This window comes from Papilio xuthus, unplaced genomic scaffold (assembly GCF_000836235.2).
Source record: "Papilio xuthus unplaced genomic scaffold, Pxut_1.1 DF825752.1, whole genome shotgun sequence".
Taxonomy (NCBI): Eukaryota; Metazoa; Arthropoda; class Insecta; order Lepidoptera; family Papilionidae; genus Papilio; species Papilio xuthus.
The window spans coordinates 732,513-755,220 of record NW_013532897.1 but is presented as its reverse complement, the minus strand read 5'-3'; the positions used below and the strand labels follow the sequence as shown (position 1 = coordinate 755,220).

General features: G+C 43.7%; 2 protein-coding genes across 2 annotated transcripts in view; one reads left to right on the top strand and one right to left on the bottom strand.

Annotated features, from left to right (window-relative positions):
- The window catches only part of tweek (transmembrane protein KIAA1109 homolog tweek), a 23,213-nt gene extending 11,164 nt beyond the window's left edge, over positions 1–12,049 (bottom strand). The window contains exons 1-19 of the mRNA XM_013323267.1: positions 12,012–12,049; positions 11,685–11,914; positions 10,439–10,582; positions 5,240–10,360; positions 5,007–5,152; positions 4,437–4,927; positions 4,184–4,364; positions 3,935–4,096; positions 3,691–3,816; positions 3,405–3,504; positions 3,070–3,126; positions 1,793–1,885; positions 1,556–1,701; positions 1,281–1,461; positions 993–1,187; positions 711–922; positions 455–584; positions 181–381; positions 8–96 (exon numbers count right to left, since the gene is read on the bottom strand). Of these exons, the coding sequence (XP_013178721.1) occupies positions 8–96; positions 181–381; positions 455–584; positions 711–922; positions 993–1,187; positions 1,281–1,461; positions 1,556–1,701; positions 1,793–1,885; positions 3,070–3,126; positions 3,405–3,504; positions 3,691–3,816; positions 3,935–4,096; positions 4,184–4,364; positions 4,437–4,927; positions 5,007–5,152; positions 5,240–10,360; positions 10,439–10,582; positions 11,685–11,914; positions 12,012–12,013 (8,007 nt within the window). The 5' untranslated portion in view covers positions 12,014–12,049. The remainder of the gene's footprint in view (positions 1–7; positions 97–180; positions 382–454; positions 585–710; positions 923–992; positions 1,188–1,280; positions 1,462–1,555; positions 1,702–1,792; positions 1,886–3,069; positions 3,127–3,404; positions 3,505–3,690; positions 3,817–3,934; positions 4,097–4,183; positions 4,365–4,436; positions 4,928–5,006; positions 5,153–5,239; positions 10,361–10,438; positions 10,583–11,684; positions 11,915–12,011) is intronic.
- A 345-nt stretch (positions 12,050–12,394) lies between these two features.
- Positions 12,395–22,018, top strand: LOC106125913 (cilia- and flagella-associated protein 43). The gene is made up of 31 exons (XM_013323335.1): positions 12,395–12,489; positions 12,806–12,969; positions 13,048–13,146; positions 13,351–13,513; positions 13,718–13,928; positions 14,427–14,555; positions 14,770–14,954; positions 15,136–15,238; positions 15,391–15,642; positions 15,805–15,940; positions 16,037–16,200; positions 16,360–16,513; positions 16,589–16,837; positions 16,986–17,197; positions 17,335–17,481; positions 17,606–17,760; positions 17,964–18,180; positions 18,261–18,381; positions 18,478–18,596; positions 18,704–18,871; positions 19,117–19,290; positions 19,382–19,509; positions 19,666–19,860; positions 19,937–20,062; positions 20,144–20,249; positions 20,324–20,482; positions 20,590–20,703; positions 20,821–20,964; positions 21,203–21,355; positions 21,513–21,649; positions 21,726–22,018. Exons 1-31 carry the CDS (start codon positions 12,434–12,436, stop codon positions 21,865–21,867), a joined length of 4,782 nt encoding a protein of 1,593 aa, XP_013178789.1. The 5' UTR covers positions 12,395–12,433; the 3' UTR covers positions 21,868–22,018.
- Positions 22,019–22,708: the final 690 nt, after the last annotated feature.

Sequence of the window (22,708 nt, the reverse complement as noted above, 5' to 3'; positions counted from 1 at the left end):
CGGGTACAGAGATGACGGGGGCGGGACCGGCGGGCACACGAGGCGTCTCCGCACTGTACATCGGAGTATGTGCGCCCTCGTTCAGCGAACTGTAGCCTAAAACATATGTCATGCAGTTTAGTATGCATTGAATCAAATGGAGTAAAGATGGATAGAAGATGAGTCGATAAAACCGATTACCTAGTCTACCCTTGACGCTTTTCCCGGTGGAGCGCAGCTTCTGTGCGAAGGACTGTGGGCGAGGCGCGCGGGGTGCGGGCGGCGCGGTGGTGGGCGGAGAGCGCGTCTCCACGTCCGCGCTCACGGTGACGCCCATCATCCCGTACGTGCTCTCTTTGTCCAGCGAAGACAGGCTCACTATGTTCTCACGGAAGTCGGAAACTGGAATATTTTGTTGATAATTAAATTCGATTGCGATTTTTTAATTTATTTAGGAACAGAAAGTATTATTTACCGGAGGATGATGTGTGTTTGTTCTGTCGGTGGTTTAGCTTTGTCTGGCTGCGCAGCTCGGTCTGCGTGTCCTTCACGTTCTGGTACATGTTGCTGATCTGATGCAGCAGTCGCAGCAGCGGCATGTTCACCTGCACAACATCATGCATCGATATCATCACTGTGCTATTCGTCACATCGTGCGTATCACTTACAAGAAATCTAAAATCTAATCTACTTCTACTAGTACAGGCTAAATCTGGAGTAGGTTGGTACACCTGTTGTGAGATGAAGCGCACGCTGACGTTGAAGTTGAGCATGGTGCTGATGTGCCGCTTGAGCTGACCGCGCGAGATGTACAGCACGTTGCGCCGCTGCACCAGCTCGTCTACCGCCATGTCTGCCACCTTCTTCACGTCCACGTCGATGGACACCTTCTCGCACAGAAAGGCCGGCGTCTCCGACGGGATGTCGATGTGGCTCGGATGACCTGATAGACGAGTTACTTGTGACTCTTTAAGCCATATTTGGTAGACGGGCTGTATTTAAGAGTAAATTACCTTTTCCTTTGTTATTAGCGTGCCTGCGGTCGCGGGCGGCGAGGTCGCTGACGACAATGTCGATGCGGAAGACGTCGAGCCAGGCCAGCAGCGACAGCTTGGAGCCCAGTGATTCCAGCGCCGGCGCGCTCTCGCCGCCCCCGCCCCCCTCGCCAACTCCCTGCCCCGCCATGTAGCCCTTGTCTTTCGATTCCCCTGCAGGATCGGATAGTAAGAACCGGTTATTAAATTACTGGGTTACATAAAAAATAACGTTATAAGTAGTGGGGTGTATTAGCGGGCGTGTACCTTGCGGCACCTGGTGGGGCGAGACGCCCAACGCGGCCAGCAGCGGCTGGAAGACGAGGTGCGCGTCCAGCAGCATCAGCGAGCCCTGCAGCGGGTACAGGCTGCAGGCGGGCAGAGCCGCCGCCACCGCGCGCGGATTCATCTTAGACGCAGGTATTATCGGCTTCTTTGTTTTCGGCTCCTTAGAGTACATTAACAGTGTTACTCTAACATTTACTGTCATCTTTTAGTATAAAAATAACTGTTTAAATGGATTGTAATGATATTCAACTTACGACTTTGATGGGCTCCTGTTTGGCCATCCACTGGTAGAGATCTTCGCGAGCCTGCTCGTTGGCCATGTCGTCGTGACTGCCGTGGGGGGAGTACAGGGATGGGTTCGACCCCACAGTCGGTAGATCTTCTTTTAACGTTCCATAATCTATATTAACAGGCAAACGTTACTGTAAGTAAAAAGATAGAAGGCAGAAAAGGGAGACTATGTAATTAATATCTGAAGCAACAACACTTACTAGCGATGGCGTCATCCTGGAAGGGAGTCTTCCTGGTGGAGAATGGCAGGGAGGGGAAGACCAGGCTGGCCCGGCTGCTCTGTGCGCCCCGCACTGCACAACACACGCACACTCACTTCATGTAAACAACACTATGCAAACCATACGATAATGTTGTCTCTTAATACATGAGGGAGAGAGAGAGAGACAAGAAGTGTCAAATTAATTTTTCAAAAAATCCCGTAAATTAAAATAATAAGTTGTATAATGGTTTTCAAACAATGTCTTTAGCTTATACCATGAATGAAGCCAATGGATCTCCAATAAAGAATCCTTAGTATATATGTATTTACCATGAAAATATATATATTTTTTAACACAGTTTAATGTATGTAAAATATGCTTACAGTTAATCACTAAACAACTAGATTAAAATTTAAAGGCAAGACAATACAACAATAAATCTAAAAAAGAATAGTCAAGTTAGAAAATATGCGTACAACAAACAGATATAAAACTAACAAATACATGCCTAAAAACTATAAAAATTGTTATACACAAGAAATAAATCTGTTCTAAGGACAATCAAAAACTAAGATAATCACGGATTAAGGACGTAGCAACAACACCGTACAAGACATGTAAAAAATATAAAAACATGTTTCTCTCTGCAAAACTGAGAACATGTGTTTTTATGTGAATATTACGACAATGCGAACAAAAAGAATCAGAGCAGACATTCAACCAGAACAATAAAATATGAAGAACATCCAAGTATTTAAGAGCAAAAGAAAACCAATGACAAATTGACTCAAACCAGGCACTAATATGCAAAGTGGTTCCTAGTTGTTAAATAGTATTGTAATGTAAAAACATACAAAATGATTTGCTTCAATATAACAACATAAAACCACTTCGACAAACTAAAAACATCAATCAACAACATTTTGGCGATTAGAGTATAGTTCGTTTCATAGTTTTTAGCCTCTGAAATTAACAATAAAACTTTCTGCTTTATTTGATCTAGAGTATAAATTAATATCATTCGTTTAAAGTGAAATTAACTATACTACAATGCACTAACGTTCGCAGCTAACTTCAGAAGCTTCAAGATTGGTATAATAATTTTCAAATATCTTGGCGGCTCCTAACTTTTAACGAGTCATTGTGTAGAACACATTTTATGTGTAGCGCAGTGCGCACATGACCAAGGGCCGACAAGATATTTGAAAAGAGTATAGCGTCATTGAAGAGAGAGCCGATGAGAGTGAGAGAGAGAGAGAGAGAGATGTACGCACCGGAGGGCGGCGTGGAGGGGAAGGAGTGGGGGCGCGGGCTGGCCGGCACCGCGCACGCTTCACACAAACCAACATTACAAATCTCTTTAACTTTCCTCTGTACAAACACCTCAGTATACATTTTAATACAAATGCAAACATTTAAATGATACTATCATTCTCTTAAGTCATTCGGACTAAGACTAATTTCTTAAGAAACTTCTAAACAGTCAACTTTCCTGTCGTAATAAGTCATTTTTTTAGATCTAGATCTAGATGAAAATATTATATCTATAACTATATTTTGTATATATTAATATTTATTTAAACTTAATTAAAATAAAATGGATACTTACAAGGTATGTTCAGTTTATCAGCTTCCATGTTTAATAGCAGACAATTCTCATCTAGTGCTTCATTCTCCAGCTGGTACTCCTGCCAACCTTCCACTGAATCCTGAAGGAACAGATTGATTTATTATTTACACTTAACCAAAAGTTTCCGATGCTGGGACACTCTGTACAGTACGTACACAAATAATGCCATCTCTATTCAAACAGAATGAGAGTAATGACTATATGTTTTTGTACATGTGTTTTGTAGTGGAAATCCACTGATTGTATTATAGTAGAGGTGTGTCACCTCTAACAAATCTGGCAATGCGAAGGTGACATTGAGCGGCTTCATCATCTTGCTCTTGTAGTTGTGCTCCAGCAGCAGCGGCGTGTACAGGATGTTCTTCCACTGACGGCTCAGCACTATGACACCCTAAACAGAAAAAAAATAATTAAGAAAGCGTGTTCAGATATGCCACTCTGTCAAAAATTGTCATGAAAATCAACACAATTAGATAGTTCTCGTTTTACGGACATCGTGTAGTGCTTACCTGTCTGAGTGTGGAGAGGGAGGGCAGATGTCTCTCGGCGAGGTCAGCCTGCACTGCGGCGGCGTCAGCCTGCAGCGCGTACCGCAGCAGCACCCCGCACAGCTGCAACGACGGCTCCTCGCGCAGCTGCCGCGCCATCGGCGTGTGTCGCCCGTACCGGCTCTGTCACATACATCTCACACTTACACTCTCATACACCACGGAGGCGTTCACAGGATACGGCGGAGGGGCGGAGGGGAGGGGGTTTACCTTGGGCAGTGTGTGTGTGGGCGCGCGGTCGAGTGCGGCGGCCATGAGGCTGGCGGCGGTGGCGGCGAGGCGGCGCGCGCGGGCGCGGTACAGCGCCACCACGCGGATGCCCAGCCTGTTGCACGGGTTCATCCACGCGTTGATAGCCGGCGATGCCGTGCTCAGCAGGTTCCAGTCCAGTCTGTAACACCGACATGATTTAGTGTCAATAAAACATATGCGATTCTTAATTACTTTGTATAAATTAATTTACCTGGTGTAGTCGATCTTCTTAGTGATCGGAGTGCGCGGCGGGGCGGCGAAGTTGAACCAAACCACCTTCAAATCTATGGCGCAGGAGGACCGGTTGCCGTTGTCTTTGACGGGCACAATGGTCGCCGTGCTGTCGGAGGGCTCGTCCGGGCCGGGGGTCGTGGGCTCGGGGGGCACCGGCGGAGGCTGGGTCGCCCCTAAGTTGGGTGTACTGGGCTTGGAGTTCGATTCCTTCTTCCTGAAGAGATCTTCGATGCCGGAGGTCCTGTAACCTTTGGAGCTCCTCTCTTTGTCCGATTTTAACTCCTCGGCGGACTTGACAGACTCGCGGCAGCTCTCGGCGTCGTTCCGCACAGGTTTTTTCTCTTCGTTGGCCTTGTGAGATTGCGAGTGCTGTGACACCTTGATCGAGACTCCCTCGAGCCCGCATTCGAACATTATGAAACCTATTGAACTTTCTTTTTGGGTATCCGTTGCGCCATTTTGGCAACACTGAAACATTCAATGACATAATGAAGACTTGGGATAATAAAGAATATAAATTGGAGTGATATAAAACAATGATAATTACCGTAGTATCGCAGGCCTTGCTGCAGGGATCGACTCTGGTAAACTTAAAACTGACTTTGGAATGTTGGCAAGGGATGCCGGTCACTGTGGCATCTTTCAGCTGAGAGGACTCGTTGCGAATGCGACGCAGCTGGCCGTGCACCTTGCCTGTCAGATACATTGCAAGTGTTATCTTATTCATTTTACATACTAGTTATGCCAACCTCGGCGATAAATAGAAACAAAAATACGTACCAACATTAAGTGTGAAGGTAGTGTCCTCGCATTGCTGCTGTGAGGTTTCAATAAACACCGGCTCCCCCCTCTCGGGGCCTCTCTTTCGTCCCGACGATTGGGCAGATATAAGAGCTCGAGGCCCCTTCATGATGCCAAAGGACTTTTTACTCCCCAGCGCACGTAACGTCGGCCTGTAGTACAGTTGTATAGACTCCAATGTTTTCTTGGAGCTGACATATTTCGCTACAATGTTCTCAACCGATAATCCGAAAAGAGAAACGCAAGTCAGGTCTTGTATGTTATCTAGAGCAGAGAACGAGATCATATCCTCAACGACGGACGACTGTATAAATATAACGTTGACTTTGGGCACCGTGACCGTCGCTTGAAGCTGGTCGTATATCGTCTCCTCGTAGACGTTCGGTTGAGGAATGGTCGCCAACTTGTACTTGTCATCTTTGTCGGGTACGATGCTCGGGTGGTTGTGCGACTGCAGCTGCGGCATCCAGTTTTGCACGTATTGCTTCTGCTTTAGAACGTTGGCGCTCTCCACGGAGGAAATGCATAGCAGTCTTAAATGATTTATGACCGTTATCGGATGGATATTCGCGAGCACCGGCGTCAAAGACTCGACGAACTTCTGAGTGCTTTCAAGTACTAAAGGCGTCAGCATAACATCGATTTCTCCGCGCAGCTTGATAAACAGGCCACTCTTGCTGTCACTTGTGGTAGTGGCGATGGACGCCGAACTTTTGTCTGTGACATTTTCTTGATTGTCTTGTACGTTCTGCTGCAGCTCCCACCAGCCTTGCGGATAAGGATGGGCCTTGATTTGAGAGTTGAAGTGGGGCGTTAGATTAGAAAAGGGGCCATGTTGATTTTGGGCGCCGTGGACATCTTTCTTTGCAAGGAGTTTTAAAATATTCACCTTTCCCGTCTGCTCGAAATTAGGTAAATATTTTTGACCGATGTAAACAAGAGATCCGTCGTCCGCCCTTTTGAACAGCGGCAAAGTGAAAGCATCTCTCCCTGTAGGCAGGGAACACGTCGACCAATTGGAGCATTTGTATTGCGGCAGGTTGTGCATGTAGCTGGCCATCAGTAGAGGAGAATCGACGATAGGTTTATTAGTTTGCATATGCAAATTAACAAGAGTCATGTCTTCTTGTGATGAGATTGCAGAAATGAAGGAAGTAGAAGAAACGGATCCACTTTCTGAGTCGGGCTGGACGCCGGTGCTCAGGTTGCTGATGGTGTCGGGGCAGTCCACTACCTCAGACCTCGGCATGGAGTTGGTCCACTTCTCATTAGTAGCATCGATACCGAATGAGCTCTTTTCCTTAGGGTTGCTGTGGCGGCTGCCGAAGGAATGCTTTAAGCTAGACGACCGACTCGGGAACATGTCCTCGTCTGCGGAGAAAAACGCTTCAGAATGGTTTTCGCTCGTGATGGACATAGTTCGTTGAACTTCTTGCTGCAAAAGTTCTTCTTGAGGCGGCTGAGAATTTAGCGAATAGTGAGACTCCGACACGGTCACGCTTCTCGCCGGCACTTTGGGTGCTACAAACACGTCACTTTCGGTCGGCGCTGGCTTTTTCGCTACTCCGTTTGTGTCTTTTACTCCACAGCTGAGTGCCAATTTAGAATCTGACACGCTGCTCTCCATTTGCGGAACATTGAGAATACTCTTGTTGAGTTTCGAGTCGCTGTCGATCTTTGACGTACCCAGAGGTACAGTGGAGTCCACTAGGCGAGCGTACGGGACGTCACTTTTGGTGCTAGAAACGAGGACATTGTTGCTGCCTTTGCTCATGCTTGTATAAGAGAACCGTCGCGTCAAACTTCGCCGTTCGGCGCTTTGAGGTGATTTGTTGAAAGCTTGCGGTAGCGGTGAAGGGATTAAAGTGGAAACATTGGTCGGTTGCAAACAAACGTTCAGGCTATTATAAGGAGGAGTGTGGAACACGAGTTGTCCGGGATGCAAAAGGCTCTGCCCGTAGCCATACTCTCCGGGGGATGTTTCAATTACATTGAACATAGCTATGTTTACGCCCTCGAGTATGTCCGATTGGGTCGGCTTTAAGAAATTGGGACCGTTTCTATTGGAGCCAAAGAAAGCACATCCACCCGTGCAACCACATTGCGTGCCTCTGCCCTCGTTTGGCCACAGGAACCAAAGTCTTTTAGTTTTATCATCGTGCAATTTAAGGAACTTTTGCTGCACCAAATGGAGATTCCTCGGCGCTTGGGGTAGGGACGATGCGGCTTCAATGAGCACCGGCCCGAGAGCTACGGACCCGACGCCGACCCAGTTTTCACTTTCTGGAAGCGTCTGTTTATTGTGGCTGTTTGTGCTGCTATTAGAATGGTGGTGAGTATTGGTTTGCATGTTGGTCTGAGTGTAAAGTGCGAGCTTAATGTTTGGTAGCAAACCAGTTATCCCAGTTCCGAAACCCGTACCGTGGAGATTACAAAATGTTAATCTGATCGGAGAAATCCATGACTGTAAAGTCGTATTGGAATCGGCGATATAAATATCTATTAGGTCAATTGCAACTCGTATCATACGGTATTTGATTTCGTTAGGAGTCGGGCAGCGGTATTTCAGTCCTAAATCTGTTTCCGGGCATAGAACAGTGTTTAAGCCGTGGTGACACTGTTTTACTGAATTTGGAGGTACTAATTCATTTTCACTGTCGCATATGAGCAACAAGAATGTTTCGAGTGATGAAATAATTTGGTAGAGCTGCGGCAACGTGAGGCGACCCGTCAGTTGCCCAAGTTGGAGTTCCATCATCCACGCGTACTCCACGGTATCATCCTCTACGGAGCGATTCGTGTCGCTGAAGAAGCCGTTGCCTCGCAGTTGGAATGACGAGAGCATTAAGTGTCCTTGCTGCAGAGCGCCGGTGTTGTTGGCGTTGGGTCTCGCCAGGTTGTTGGACGATACAAGTATAGAGGGGCTGAGTAACAACTGAAGTTTGGTTTCTTTGAACCTCTTATCCATTTCAAAGCCGAATCTTTCGATAAGTACGACAGGGCAGGGCGGCTCGTTTTCGCTGCAATTCTTCACTAAATGAGCTTGAATATCGTGTATTATGATGGACACGGCGACGTCCAGCGGCCGGCAGCGACGCGGATCGAATGGCTCCTTGCCGGAATCGCTCGAGTCGTCCATAGATATGTCGACGTGTTGATTAATACTACTTCTGTCGTTAATCTTCGTTGGGTTATCATTGAAGAAGGGGTTGTCCACGCTTGGGGTTTTTTGCATATCTGTGAACCTTTGGTCTTCGCCGAAAATATTCTCCAATAAATTCATAAAACTTGTAATTATTGTACCATAAGCGAGAAGGACGGACGGACCCACTTCTAGTTCTACGCTGACTTTGTCCGGCGGTAGAGAAGTGCGATCGAATGTATTTCCATCTATGACCCAATTCATTTGAGGCTGTTTCCTCATTCGGGGTATTCTCATTGGGGAGAGGAGAATCTCTTCCTTCTCCGGTGTGGTGATATCGGCTTGCGGCTCCGGCCCCAACGGTGGAATCGGGTGGTAATTGTACCTGACGCTCAGAGCTACTATGGGAACCGACCAACAATCCACCCAACCTTGACTTTTTACGCACTTTCTGCGCCACTTGGAGGCTTTCAGCCGACAAGGTACTAATTTCATATTTTTATCAATGGACAGCAGAAGCAGTCTGGATGTGTTTACTTCAGGTAAGTATAGACTCATGTCCACGGCTTCCCCTTGAACCCAAATCTTAAGAGGTATAACGTCCGGAAGGAAATCAATGAACGGTAAATCAAATGACACATCTAGAAGATCGCCACAAAAGGCGACATGGTTGTTCTCTTGATTTGTTGAACTGCAATCTATCCAATTGTGTTGATTGCTCACAGTCAAAACTTCGCACTCTTTTAATAATAATGATATTTTCCATGTATATGGAACGAAATGCAAAATATCTGGTCGGGCCTTGCTCGACCAATCGTTCGTCAGGTCTTGGAAGAAATCGATATGTGTATATACAAAGTGCGCCGTGGCCTTACAGCCAGTCAGCGACAGCTGCCAGCACTGGTGGTGGTTCCACACTAGTGGGTAGTGACATTTCACTGTATATTCGAGAGTCTCGCTCTCCGCTAAGCTTCTATACTGCAAACTCGTCGTCGCCTCCAGGTGGAGCAGCTGACCTGTTATTTTAGTCGTGTATCCGTCTTGTAGCACAATCCACGGCAGGGTTACTTCCATGTACGATCCGGCGCCAATGTTGATGTGGACAGCATTCGTTTCTTTGTTTTTGGTAAACAGAATGTCTATCGTCGCTTCGTTTAACGTAGACAGTCTAATATCAAAGGATTGCATTTGCCTTCTATCACCAGGTTTCGGTTGCGGCGTCACTTCTAGAGATTTGTAATTTGGTGGAAAGAAAAATCTAAACAGATGATCTCTTTGTCTATCCGCCCACGGTCCGTAACTAAAATCTGTGCCTTTTCCACATTTGATGTCGACGCCCCAAATTGGCGGCGCCGATTCCACGATATCTCCATTCGCTAGCTGCAAAAGTACAGGCTGCTCCGGCACCAGGCCGGGTTCGTCCATGTAAAAATATACTTCAATGTAATTGGAGCTCATCACCACGAAGCCTTCGCCCATGTATCTTGGAGGTTCATCAACCATCGCGGTGTAATTGGGGCTAGGGGCGAGAATTACTTTGCAGTTTTCCGCCTTGGCTTTGACGAAGTGCATCAGATGGTCAAGACTGGAGGCAGGTGGCTTGGTGCTGTACACGAGATGCGACTCCTCGACGCTGATAGACAGAGTGGTGGGAACGAGTTTATTACCGAAGACAACTCGGCTGGTGCACACGTCTATCTTTATGACGGGGATAAGGTCTCGCCAGGTGCGTGCCATGGCGGCCTCGGAGCGCACCGTGTCTTGTGCTCGTCGTCGCTTCTCATTGGCATCGTTCATAGCTTTGTCTCTGTCGGTGGAGTCGTCGTCGTTTCGTTCCTTTATAACCGGCTCGAGGCCGAATGTTTTCTCGAGTTCGTTGTATAGATCGCATCGATTGTAGAAATGTAATTCGAAACCGTTTAACATTATTGAAAGGCGCGTATCGGAATGTGATAAATCTGTAAACAATATTAAAGTAATAAAATTATTATTCAAAGAGCGGGAAATAATACGTGAGAAAAACGGTAATAATTTACCTTCAGAAACATCTTTGGGGACGTAAGATCGCCACCATCTGAATATCAGATATCCGTCTTGGATGCGCAGTGTGTAGTCATAGTTTATATACACAATGTCCCGGAACATGATTTTACCAGAGAGAGCATTGAGAGTGAATGAACCTGGAACGAATGGTAGCCTCGTAATATTTTCCTATCAGAAGCCTAGAAGCCTTTTCTCAAACAAAAAATATAGACTTCATCACTTTGTGAAATCTTTCAAATTTTATTTTACTTTTTGGTCAATTTTACAACACCCTTTGGAGAATTTCAATCAAGTCATTAGTAAGATATAATTCGAAACAAATAAACAATGAATGCTTTCGTTCTTATAGATGAGATAATGTCTTGTTGGGCTTGGGTTTAAAATTGCACATACTCCTGACAAAACCTATTATAATAATATAAAACTTAAAGGAAAGTAAATTCTTGATAGTTATCTTTGACACATAGCCTCAAAGTCTTTACATAACATAATTAAAAATCATTAGAAGCCAAATAAAAACATAAGTCGGAAAATATTTACTTTGTAAAACATATTAACAAGTCCGACTGTTGTGACAAACAATTAAATAGATTTATATTTTATACTATTATTTGTTTTATTTATAACATAAACAGGTAACATATGTTATAAACAATCATCTTGGCATACAAGGTTAAATAAAAACTTTAATGTTCTAATTTTGTACAGCTGGACGGCCAAAGAAATATATTTAAAGTAAGACATATTTCTTACATAAATTAAAATAAATAGTTAATCATAAACTAAATAATTATAGCCAATTACTTCAAAATTACATCTAAAATAGAACAACAATAAACATGAGTTGTTAAAAATTTAAAGTAGCTCAAACCTATATTGATAAATGTTTGCAACAATACAACTCCAGAACAACTGCACAGTTCTGCATCAAATTTGGAACAGAAAGAGATTACAATCTCAAATAGAGAACAGGATAGTAACTAGTCTATTTTAATTACATACAAAAGAAAACATCAGTAACGGCTAGTAAAGAATACTTTGTGAAATTATCTACATCTATCCATAATATTTAATATTAACGTAATTGATTCATGATATAACTATGCTATAATGATTCATGGAAAAGCCTTGTTTAAAGCCCAAGTCTTCGTCTTAAATAAAACATTTTTTCCTTGAATTTGAGAAAATGAAATATTTTTAGAATAGACTGCATGTCAATGCGAGGAAAGCATCACTTACCAATCTTGAAGTTCTCATCTTGAAAATAGAATTTGTTAATGAGCCTGGTCAGTATATAGCCGAGAACACGGCTATTGTAGTACGTTATATAAACCACCCATAGGATTGCAGATATCAGAGAGACCAGAAGCAATGCGAAGTTCCGGTCCATTGTGATCTCTGCGAAGTCTATCGATGATGAATTCCATCTTGCCGCCACTGGATCGACAACTGATCTAGTCGCGTTATCCCTAATAACACAAAACGAAAAGCAAAACAATAATAAACTTTTATGTGTCATCTTTTATCAACACGGGTGTAATTGTACTACGTGATCACAGAACTTACATTATGCTATTACTAAAATTACACTAACATATTTCACATATTAAACAATTTATAGTAGTCAGTATAATAATTAATCACGACATTCGTTTCCATTTTTATCTTTATAATCAATTTAGTATTCGCGACGACCCCATAGTTTTGACAGTTCGAACAGATAATAACGTTCCGATGTATGCACAGTGCGGAGTAAATAATAGCAATAACAGTCTAATCTATGTCTAATAGAGAAGAAAGAACCTTTTTAATAATTGTATATATTAGTAAAATAAACATTTAATAAAAAATCAAACTTGATTTATCATGATATTTTTGTAAGCAAAAAATTGGATAAACTCTAAAATGACGCTTTTTTTAATACGTTGCTATGAAACCGATGTCAATTTTATTCATTAAAATTGCAAACTACATTAACCCTAAGAAAAATGGATACAGCTTCAGAAGCATATCTAGCTCAAAGAATAAGTAATACAAAAGTGAGGTATAGTAAAGTATATTCAAAATACTATTTGAACCAGAGCCGTCTAAACCCGGGATTGCAATGGGTGCGGGGGGCTCGGGCGCCGGTTTCTGGAGAGCGCCAGCCAATGGCCGTGATTTCCTCACCCGGGCGCCCAATATGATTAAGACTATCTTGGTTTAGTCCAGTAACTATAGTTAATTAATATTATTCTAAAGTACGTTTAAAATCGTTGTAGAGGCACTTGTGATAACTAGTTTTCGGTATATCAATAAATACCCAATGATTTAATATTAATTCATAATTCCTATACTAGTTATAAAAAGTATGATTTCAGATGGGTAATACCGCAAAGGTTGGACTTCATTACTTTTGTCGGTAAACAGGTATTAGCGATTGCACATGACATATACATAATATTTTACAACTTTAAAACCAAAAGTGAAATTGTATATACTGCAAACAATCACATTAACGGTGATGGAGTCGATGTTATTGCAGGTTATTATTTTCATAATTATAAAAAGTTAATGTATTTCTAGAATTTTGATAATTATTTTAATAGCTAGTTTTTTCTAGGACACAGGTCGAACATTTTCGTGTTCGCTGAAAAAGTAACCAACCCGAGGATCTTCGTCTTATCATATCCCAGATTTAACCAACTGGCATTACTTAAAGGTAACTTACAGCATGGACCCTATATATTTATGAATTTACAAAGATTTTTTGACACAATGCGAACTTCTGAACCTAGAGAATCAAAAAGACGCCTGAAAATAGTTAGAAGCAGAATTCGGTTCGTGTTAAAAAAATTAATCATTAAAGCATAAAAATATTTTCTTTTAATAATTCATATATGCACTGATTGTCTTTCTTTTATAGACTTAGAAGTGAACAGATACAAGTCGCTTTGCATGATGGAAGGAGACTTGATAGCCACATTTTCTGGCTTCCCCAACTACCTGCTGACAGTGTGGAACTGGCGGACGCAGCAGCGGCTAGTGGCTCTCCCAACCGGCGTCATAAGGAGGAAGCAAATTTACATGTTCGTATCGAAGCTCTAAGAAATTAGATAATTAAATTGTGTAGTAGTAATTATTAATACTTAGGTTATATTTCCGCGCCTGTCTGTATTTTTTACGCCTGTCCACTATGACGTCATGGTAGCAGTCGAGTCAGCTCATTTAACAAAAAATGTCAAGGTTACGATATATAAGATGATTGTCGCAATATCTTCGACACTGCTCAGGGCAAGTCGCACACACATGTTGGTGTGCGAGTGCTGGGGCGAGGGTCTGATCGTGTGGGAGGTGGCGCAGTGCTACCGGCGCTGCCTGGTGCTGCGCCGCGCCAAGGAGGAGGTCACCGGCTGGGAGATTTCCGAGCCGCCGCTCATCGACGTTTGCTGGACCAGCGATGGACAACTTTACGCCATAGATAAGGATGCTAATTTGTATAGTGTAAGTAAATATTTTAGCTTAAAATAAGTACCTGAGTCAGAAAATTCCAATTTCATCGTATCACTCACTGCGCACTTAATAATTATCAAATTAACACGTGGTGACTATAACAAAAGATTTGGTACAAGTAGATCCGATTTTTCACTAAATTTCTAATTTGCCATTCAATAATTTGAAGTCATTTATAGTTTGCCAATTTGTACAAACGAGGATGGTTTAATGCTCTCTTTGGGAAGAATACATTTTTTGATGTGTGCGTGACTTACACTACGGTATTAATTGAAGCAACCCTGATCAATGAGTGGAAAATTATGAGCGTTATATGAACTTACGTATAGATACTTAAAATTATAAACAATAATATTATGGACATAGTAAAATGTATAAGTACTTATTTGTGACTAAACTATTCCAAAAAATTAAACCGATATATCTTTCCAAAAAAAAAAAAACTAACAGTTGTTTACGAGTTCTCCAAACAATTTCCTAATTGTAAAGGTACTCTCAGACGGCATAGGGATGGTGACGCACTTGGAGTGGTCAGAGAATCTGACGGGCTCCGACAAACCCAGTGTCTGCTCCTTCGGGAATGGCATCCTCATCTACGGTCCCGATCAAAGGCTCCGAGTAAGATCCTACAGTTGCATTAATGTTTCGTATTTGTTCACGAGGTACATAAATTATACTCTTACGGACATAATACTATAAATCAACTAAAGTTTGTAATAAGAACCAATAGTTTGAAAAGAATAGGTAAATTCACCTGTTAAGCTAAATTATAGCGCAATGTAAGAAGCAGCGTTCTAAGGACAATAGCAATGCCAACTATTTATGCCAACAGTTGCTAAAGAAAGCTGAGAGCAAGTGGAAAGTATCGTGGACGTACGTAATGCCAGAAGAAGTGGTGCGGCTGGTCTCCAACACGAGCAGCGACATGGCCGCCGTGTGGACGCATAGCGGCCGACTCTACTACATCACAGAGACTGATGATAAAATTGAACTAGTGCTACATGTTTATAGGCAAAGGTAAAAATTGAGCTGGTGAAGAATTGGTTTCTAGGATTTTGAACAGCGTGGTTGATACGCTGTTCAAAATCCTAGCAAAAGTTTGTACAAAATCGATATAATGTACAGTAAATAGTATTAGTATATAAAGTATTGGGTTTTGAGGTGAAATAATTAACGTATACACGTATCACAATTTTAGGAACATCATTAAGATTCAGTTGATCGCACCAGATAATAAATATCTTGCTACAATGAATAAAACAGGAGAGATTTGCATTTACGAAGTGCTTACTGGTAATTTGGTAAGTATTGAATTTTAAAACAAAACTGGCAACCTATCTTAGTAGTCAATATTATCGTGTTTTCACATTTCTTTGGATTTATTCATATTATATTTATATTAAATCGTCTTATCTGTTCTTCGAATAACCAAAATTGCTTTGTTAATTTTTAGATCCTAAGAAAGAGCGTGGAAGGCAATGACATATCGTTTCAAGCCAGTCCCGTGGAGCCGCTGCTCATTTTGTTCGGTGAACTGGGCGTCAACTACGGCATGGGGCTGTTCACATTCACCCCCGAAGCGGGGCTGGAGCAGGTGGGCAGCATGTGCCTCACGCACCAGATCGTCTCACAGATCGTGTTCTCTCCGACGGGAAGACAAGTCACCGCGGTCGCCTCTTCTGCCGGACATATATTTGTGTTTCAAGTAAGAATACTCTTTTTCTATTACGTGGAATGAGAGGGTGTGACCATGTAGTGAATTATTTAAAACTTTACGGTCCTAAGGAAGGTACATGAAACTCGCAATCTGACTCTTGTAGATTCAACGATAGTCTATGAAGAATAGTTAAATGATATGATTGCGTAGTTGTCAGAGCAGTACAAGCTGACTCTGGTGCGGTACACGGAGCTGGGCCGCGGGCTGGCGGACAGCTTCCTCATGAAGGTCGGCGACTCCATGCGCTCCTTCAACCTCGTACTCTTCTCAGACAAGTATGCCATTGGTATGTAATTTATATGTAGGTATAGTTAGTTTGAGTAGTAAAAAGAACGATTAAAAGTTTCACTCGTCAGCGTCAACTCTTATGTAAAATTTGCAGGGGAACGTATCATGTGCATCAATGCTGACAATGGCAAAGACAACAAATTTGCGGGCAAAATGCAAGGCCCGTACTCGCAGCTACTGCCTTTGGCGCAGCCGGGCTGTGCCCTCGCCGTGCCGCACCTCACCAACCAGCTGCACGTGCTGCGACTCTCCGGCGAGGTGAGCACCCTGCTGCTTTCATTGCACCTGTGTGCCTAGTACATGAGGACTCAAGCGCAGGCACCAAAACAGATAATTGAAAATTAAGTAAAATATTTGACAACATTCGAGTGAATGATTGTAAGCTCGTAGTTAATTCATTTGTTCCGTGGATTGCAGAAAGGCATTACAGTATCGGTAAAGATGGGCCCGGTGTTCGAATCGGGCCACGATCTAAAGCAGTGCAGGGGCTACATTAACAGCGCCGCCCTCATTACATTCAGCTATGATGGTACAGTCATTTTGAGGAAACCGGAAGCTCCCGTCGAATATGGTAAAATTGTTTCTACTTATCTTCTATACTACTAAGTGGGATATTGGTATAAATATTGTTCTTCTCTTTCATCAGAATCAAAGATGATTGTTTCGCATCGCTACGAGAGTGGTGTTCAGCAAGCGGTGGTGGACACAGCCCTGGAGCACCTGGCGCACCTGGGCGGCAACGGCACCGTGGCTGTCGCCATGATCGATGCCCCAGCGCGCCTCTCCGCACCTACTCTCTTCATTGATTACCAACCCATCGAGCTGTTCACGGAGCCGCCTGCACTAGAAATCTTTAAGGATGATGAAAATATAAATATCTTTGACGAGTTTGAGAGTAAGTATAATGTTAAGAATAGAAAGCAGTTGATTTTACAGATTCTGGGTCGAGAATACAAGACGAAAGTCGGCGAGTTAAAACTGCAAAACAGTTTTTCGTCTTTATTTCACTTAGATAAAAACGTCCTTCGTACCTTCAAATCTAGAGAATTACCTGGACATCCAAGAGGAGAAGCGCGTGCACACGGAGGCGATGGACTACAGACGCGCGCGAGAGGAGGTGGTGCGCGCCTTGCAGGCGGTGCAGGAGCGAGCGGTGGCCCTGCTGGAGGAGAACCTGCAGGCGCCGCCGCTGCACCGCCTGCCCATCTCCGAGTTCAACCTGCACGCTGAGAACAAGAAGGAGCGCCTGAAGCAGGTCACCGCTATGTGTAGCGCTTTGTTAGTTCTACATTTGAAGCCTTTCCTACATATAGTGTGATAAGACTCAATTATATAACAACGGTGAGGGTCGTTGCATCATTTTAATGTATTCACCTAGTAAATATCTCGCAGGCAGAAAAAGAACGTGAAGAGATACGATTGCAGACAGAAGCTCTCATCCGCGCTCAGGATAAGGTGACCGCATGGATTAAATCCCAGTGCTGGGACTCCATGGCCACACCGCGTGTCAAGATTTTTGCAGTCTTCACTCATTATTACGTAAGATCTTGCCATAAAATTATTTTTTTACTTTTCCACCCAACGTTCACGGGTTTACTTTATTCCTAGGGGACACTTCTTTTGACAAAACATATTTCTAAATAATAGACTAAATTCAATTTAGGTGGAAAACTACGCGGTGCTGCCAAACCAACGCGAGCAGTGGCCCGAGCTGCAGGTGGTGGAGGCGCTGCGGGCGCTGGAGATGGAGAGCGACCACGAAGTTTTCCGCCCATGGGAGGAGCAGGCCTCGCCCGCGCTTGAAATGCCATCCACACAGTATGAATTATTCTTGTCATCATGGCACTCTAGGCGATGCCATAACTCTCGTAAGAGCTTAGTTTACTGGTCGAAGTTACAAAATGGAAGTCGATAGTAAGTTCGCAAAGGAAGTATGATTGATGAAGAAATGTGTCGGAGGTGATGACTGAAACATGTGAAACCTGAGCGAAAAGCTTTACTTAGTGAAGTTACACGGGCAGGATCCGCGAGTCGCTGGGGTCGATGAGGTCGATGGCGCACAGTGTGGAGAGCCAGGCGGTGGCGGCGGAGGGCAGCGGCTCGGGCTCGGCGGAGGGGCAGCCGTACTCGCTCTCCGGCACCAACACGCACCTGTTCGTCGCCGTGCCGCCCGCCATGGTGCCGCAGACGCTCGCCTACAGCTTCCTGCACATGGACATGCTGCAGCACCTCGCCTTGGTATCGCCGATACTTCAAAACATGCTCGTAGTTTCAATTATATTCATTCCACTATAGCTTACCTATAAATTTGTATACAGCTGAACGTGCAGAATTTGAGGCTTTGGTTCAACCACCAATTTGATGACCTTATGGGACTCAAAAAGCGTGAAGTGGGACTAGTCCAGGAAAGGAATGCGCGACTGCGGTTTATCGTTCAAGGTCACTTTTCTACATTTCTACGAACCTTACTAAAATTCATGATATGAACGTTTTTATTGTATTTGTTTTAATTTCATGTTTCGAATTGACTTCCAGAACTAAACACGTTGTCCGATCTCCGCGGTAGCTTTCATCACTTGATCATACAGATAACTGATCCCGAGTGGCGACAAGAGGAGGAACCGTATAAGCTCATCAAAGTCGACCCGGAGGAGGTAGGATCACCAAGTCTGACTTGTTAATTTATAAAAATAGGTTCTTATTAATCCATTAAAGATATTGATTATATTTCCCTCATATAACGTAATATGGTGACATTCAGTGCAGTATTCCGCCGTACGTGAGCCCGAGCCAGATATTCATCCCGCCGCCGCCTCCCGGACCGCCCGACGACTTCCGCGAGCGCGCGCTCATAGAGATGATGGACGGCGTGCTAGAGAAACTTTGGCACGAGGAGATAAAGAAGCCCATCCCCAAGCCCCAGTGCATGGTACCTAAGGAATCCTCTGTTTAAACTCTATATGGATAGAATGATCACATCTGTTGAACTTGCATTTCCAATGTAGATAAGACAAGGAAATTGGGTGCTCGGGCTTAACTAGGGTCTTGTCCATCCAGTAAATGAAAAAAAAACGTCACATCTTCTTGAAAATGATGTGGTAGATTTTTCCATGTAATCGTTGTTATTTATCTATGGCCTGAACAAGTTTCCTGCTGACTGAGTGCTTGGTGCAGCTGGACAAGGACCCGGAGCACTTCAATGAGGACGACTTGCGGCTGGTGTTTGAGTACGAGGCGAAGGTGGCGTTTCGTGAGGAGGAGCGCGACAAGTACCGCAAGATGCTGCACGCCGAGTACGCTAAGCTCTCCCAGCTTCTTAATGAAGGCATCGTCAAGTTTAACCATAAGGTAAACTCATCTCTGCTCACGTTCAACCTTGAGGGATCATCACTTTGTTACCTCTTTTTTATAGATTGTAAAGCAACATTTTGGGTCACAGGTAAAAGAAATGTGGCTTACAAGATTGAGAATCGACTCGGCGATCGGACAAGAAAACTTAAACCTGATGCGACTGCGGCGGACTAACTTGGATCGAATTGAATTGTCTGAAGAAATAGAAGATATGAGGTTAACTCATTTTTTTTACATAAACCTGTAAAATTTATAGGAACCTACTTAATAAGTTTATTAGTATTTAAGAACATAAAGTACTAATAGACCTTTTATTGTCAGATTTTGCTAAGACTCGAGTATCTTTTTTAACGTATTCTATTATTATCAAAGGAGAGACATAGCGCGATACGAGTCGGAGATAGAGATGCTGCAGGGAGAGAGTCAGCAGATCAGTGTGCAGAGCGAGGAGTGTACGGCGGCGCACGAGGCGCTGGTGCAGAAGGACCGCTACTTCGACAAGACCTTCAAGAACCATTTCGCTGATCTTTCTCCTATCATTGTAGAACAGTGCTACAAGTTCTACAAGTGAGTAATCAACATTAACCATACTTACTGTAGACCAACCGCTGAATGTTTCACTATTTCATATGTGCATGTTCAGGAAGCGACCGAAGTGGCAGAACCGCGCAGGTTTGAGCGCGAGCGTGCTGCAGGAGCTGGCGGCCGCGGTGCTCGCCACCACGCGCCCGCCGCTGCTGCCTCCGGATGCACTGGATTTCTTACGCGCGTAATTACTTCCCTTAGTATTATTGCGCTCCTAATGGCTTCACTTGAATGTCCGCGGTTACAATTGTTGAGTTTCCTTAAGGTTGGAGCAGCTGGACCTAGTGAGCAACATGCCGCCCGTCATGGACGAGAACCTATGGACCAATATGTGTAAGCTGCGCCGCGCCAAGATCGAAAACGAAATGAGGGTATTGGGTCAAAGATTTTTCGCCTGTTTTACTTAAAACTAGGAAACTTGGCCTACAGCTGTCATTGTATGCAGATGCGAGCGGCGGTGCAAGAGATGGCGCTGGTGGACAGCACGGCCATGACGTGGGGCAAGGCGGCGCAGGCGCGGCGCACAGCTCTCACCACTCTGCACGAGCGCATGGTGCAGCACCGCCGCAAAGTGGAGCTGCTCTCCAGGAACAAGACCATACAGGTGATGGACAATGCAGGATATACTGAGATGTTTACAGCAGAGTGGGTTATTTGTCTTATCCTAACTGATATTTCTATACTTTTATTGTTAGTGCCATTTATTTGCAGTTGGTGCTGCCTGCCGGGCAAGTGGAGGTCGTCACGACTGGCCACATGGAAGACTTCGATGATGCTGCTCTCATTTTACGCGAGGATATTGAACGCATCAACGAAGTTATTCTGGTAAGTCGTACAGAAACAATTTAAAAAGAAAGATCGAAGGAGTAATGCCTAAATATAGATATACATATACATTAAGTACATACAAGTGCTGTAACTAGTCTGTGATGTGCATTGCAGAAAGTTGGTGAAATGAAGCTGAACATGATGCGGAGGCAGATGGAATACCGCAAGGGCATCCTCGCTAAGGAATGGGAACACGCGCAGATGAAGATGAAGCTGCGTCATATGGAGCAGGAACTGTACTCCTATCAACGTCTTAAGGTAATTCAAAACGGATTTGAATAAAAATCGTGAACCAGTTCGTAGAACAAATTCTTTGGTTTTGAACAAATTGGACTTAGGTTTTGGGAACATGTTATTGTGCTTTCATTAGTTTAGAGTTTTTCTCAAAAATGTTTCTTAGCTTGTCGTAAGTATTAAATACGTTTAGTACCACACGAAAGCGTCAGAACATGTTAAAATAAAGTCCTTTAATATGGAATTGCGTATATTTGTATAGATTCCGAAAGAGCTGCAGCTGTACTTGAAGAACAAGGAGCTGGGATGCACGGACGAGCAGCAGTACGTGCGCATGGAGCGCGACATGGAGGCCAGCCGCCGCGCCCTCGACCGCAACCTCACAGAGCTCATCCGCAAGCACGAGGAGATGGAGGTGATTACATCATACATTACTAACTTCACAATTACATTTGTCCATATAAAATAACAAGATATAAGAAGAAATAGATAGAGAAGAAAACATCGATACAAAAAGAAAGGACACGAAAACTAATCATGAATGAATGTTTGCACTCAATTCTGATTTTCAGCTGAAATGCACGGCGTTGACTGCAGACATTGACAAGCTCAATCAAATCATAGCAAAACTCAACCTGAGAGTGTCGGAGAAGCGTCTCTCCGAAGACCCGCTGCAGCCGATACGAGTAAGGAAGATTTTCAAGATGAGGTGAGTGACGATTGTAATTCAATAGGTCCGGTCCATCCATAAGTGCTTCCACAGAAAAACTCTTCTTATGTATCAGAATGGAGACGCTGGTGGCTCGCAGTGAGCTGGTGCGCGAGGTGCAGGCTCAGCACACGCAGCTGGTGCTGCTGCAGACGGAGCTGGAGTTGCTGCGCCTGCGCACCTACCCCACGCTGGCTACGTTCCGCACTATACCCTGAATGAGATGTTGTTGCTCTGAATGAGTCATTCTCTTATCTATTGTTAATCTGATCTTGTAAGAAGTCTGTAGCTCTAGTTTGAATTTTGTTCAATTTGAATAATGTTTTCGTTTTCTGTAAGACAACTGTTTGTTTATTACCTAAAGTTAATAAAGTTTTAACTGTACTTTTAATTTAAAATAAAGATTTTTTTTCATGTATCGTACTTCAATTTATAAAATGATACTGCCTTTTCGAACTTCTGAGCTGTGAGAGAAACAAAATCAACAAAGTAATAATCATCATCATCATCATCAGCTCACTATACGTCCCCACCGAGGGGCTCGGAGCCTACCCTAAGTTAAGGGTGATTAGGCAATAGTCAACCACGCTAGCCAAGTGCGGGTTGGTTGACTTCACACATATCTTTGATCTTCTTATCAGATATGTGCAGCATCACCACGTTTTCCTTCACCGTAAGAACGTCGGATAAATGTATATATGTAAATCGGAAATCGAAAAACACATTGGTATATGGCGGGATTCGAACCCAGAACCTGCAGATTGCAAGTCAAGTGCTTGACCACCGAGCCACCGACGCTCTAAATAATAATAGCGGGTATAAATTACAACACAAACGCAATGAGCATACAAAATTGTTATTTACCATAAACAAATGTATTGTCAATACAATATATTGAGGTCAGTACACATCCATAGACAAACAAGTTTAACACTAAGACGCGACTCTTCTTTCAATATAATACAATTACAAACACTTACAAATTAGGAGCAACATAACTGACTGACGACACGATAACTAACGCGTAAACCACGCGCATGTTTCTGTACGCGACTGATC

What these genes read in the sequence shown, in the direction of transcription:
- LOC106125913 (XM_013323335.1), top strand. Translation starts at nt 12,434, where the DNA reads ATGGATACAGCTTCAGAAGCATATCTAGCTCAAAGAATAAGTAATACA. An exon ending in CCAACTGGCATTACTTAAAG is followed by an intron (nt 13,147 to 13,350) that starts GTAACTTACAGC and finishes TTTCTTTTATAG; the next exon opens with ACTTAGAAGTGAACAGATAC. An exon ending in AAGTGCTTACTGGTAATTTG is followed by an intron (nt 15,239 to 15,390) that starts GTAAGTATTGAA and finishes GTTAATTTTTAG; the next exon opens with ATCCTAAGAAAGAGCGTGGA.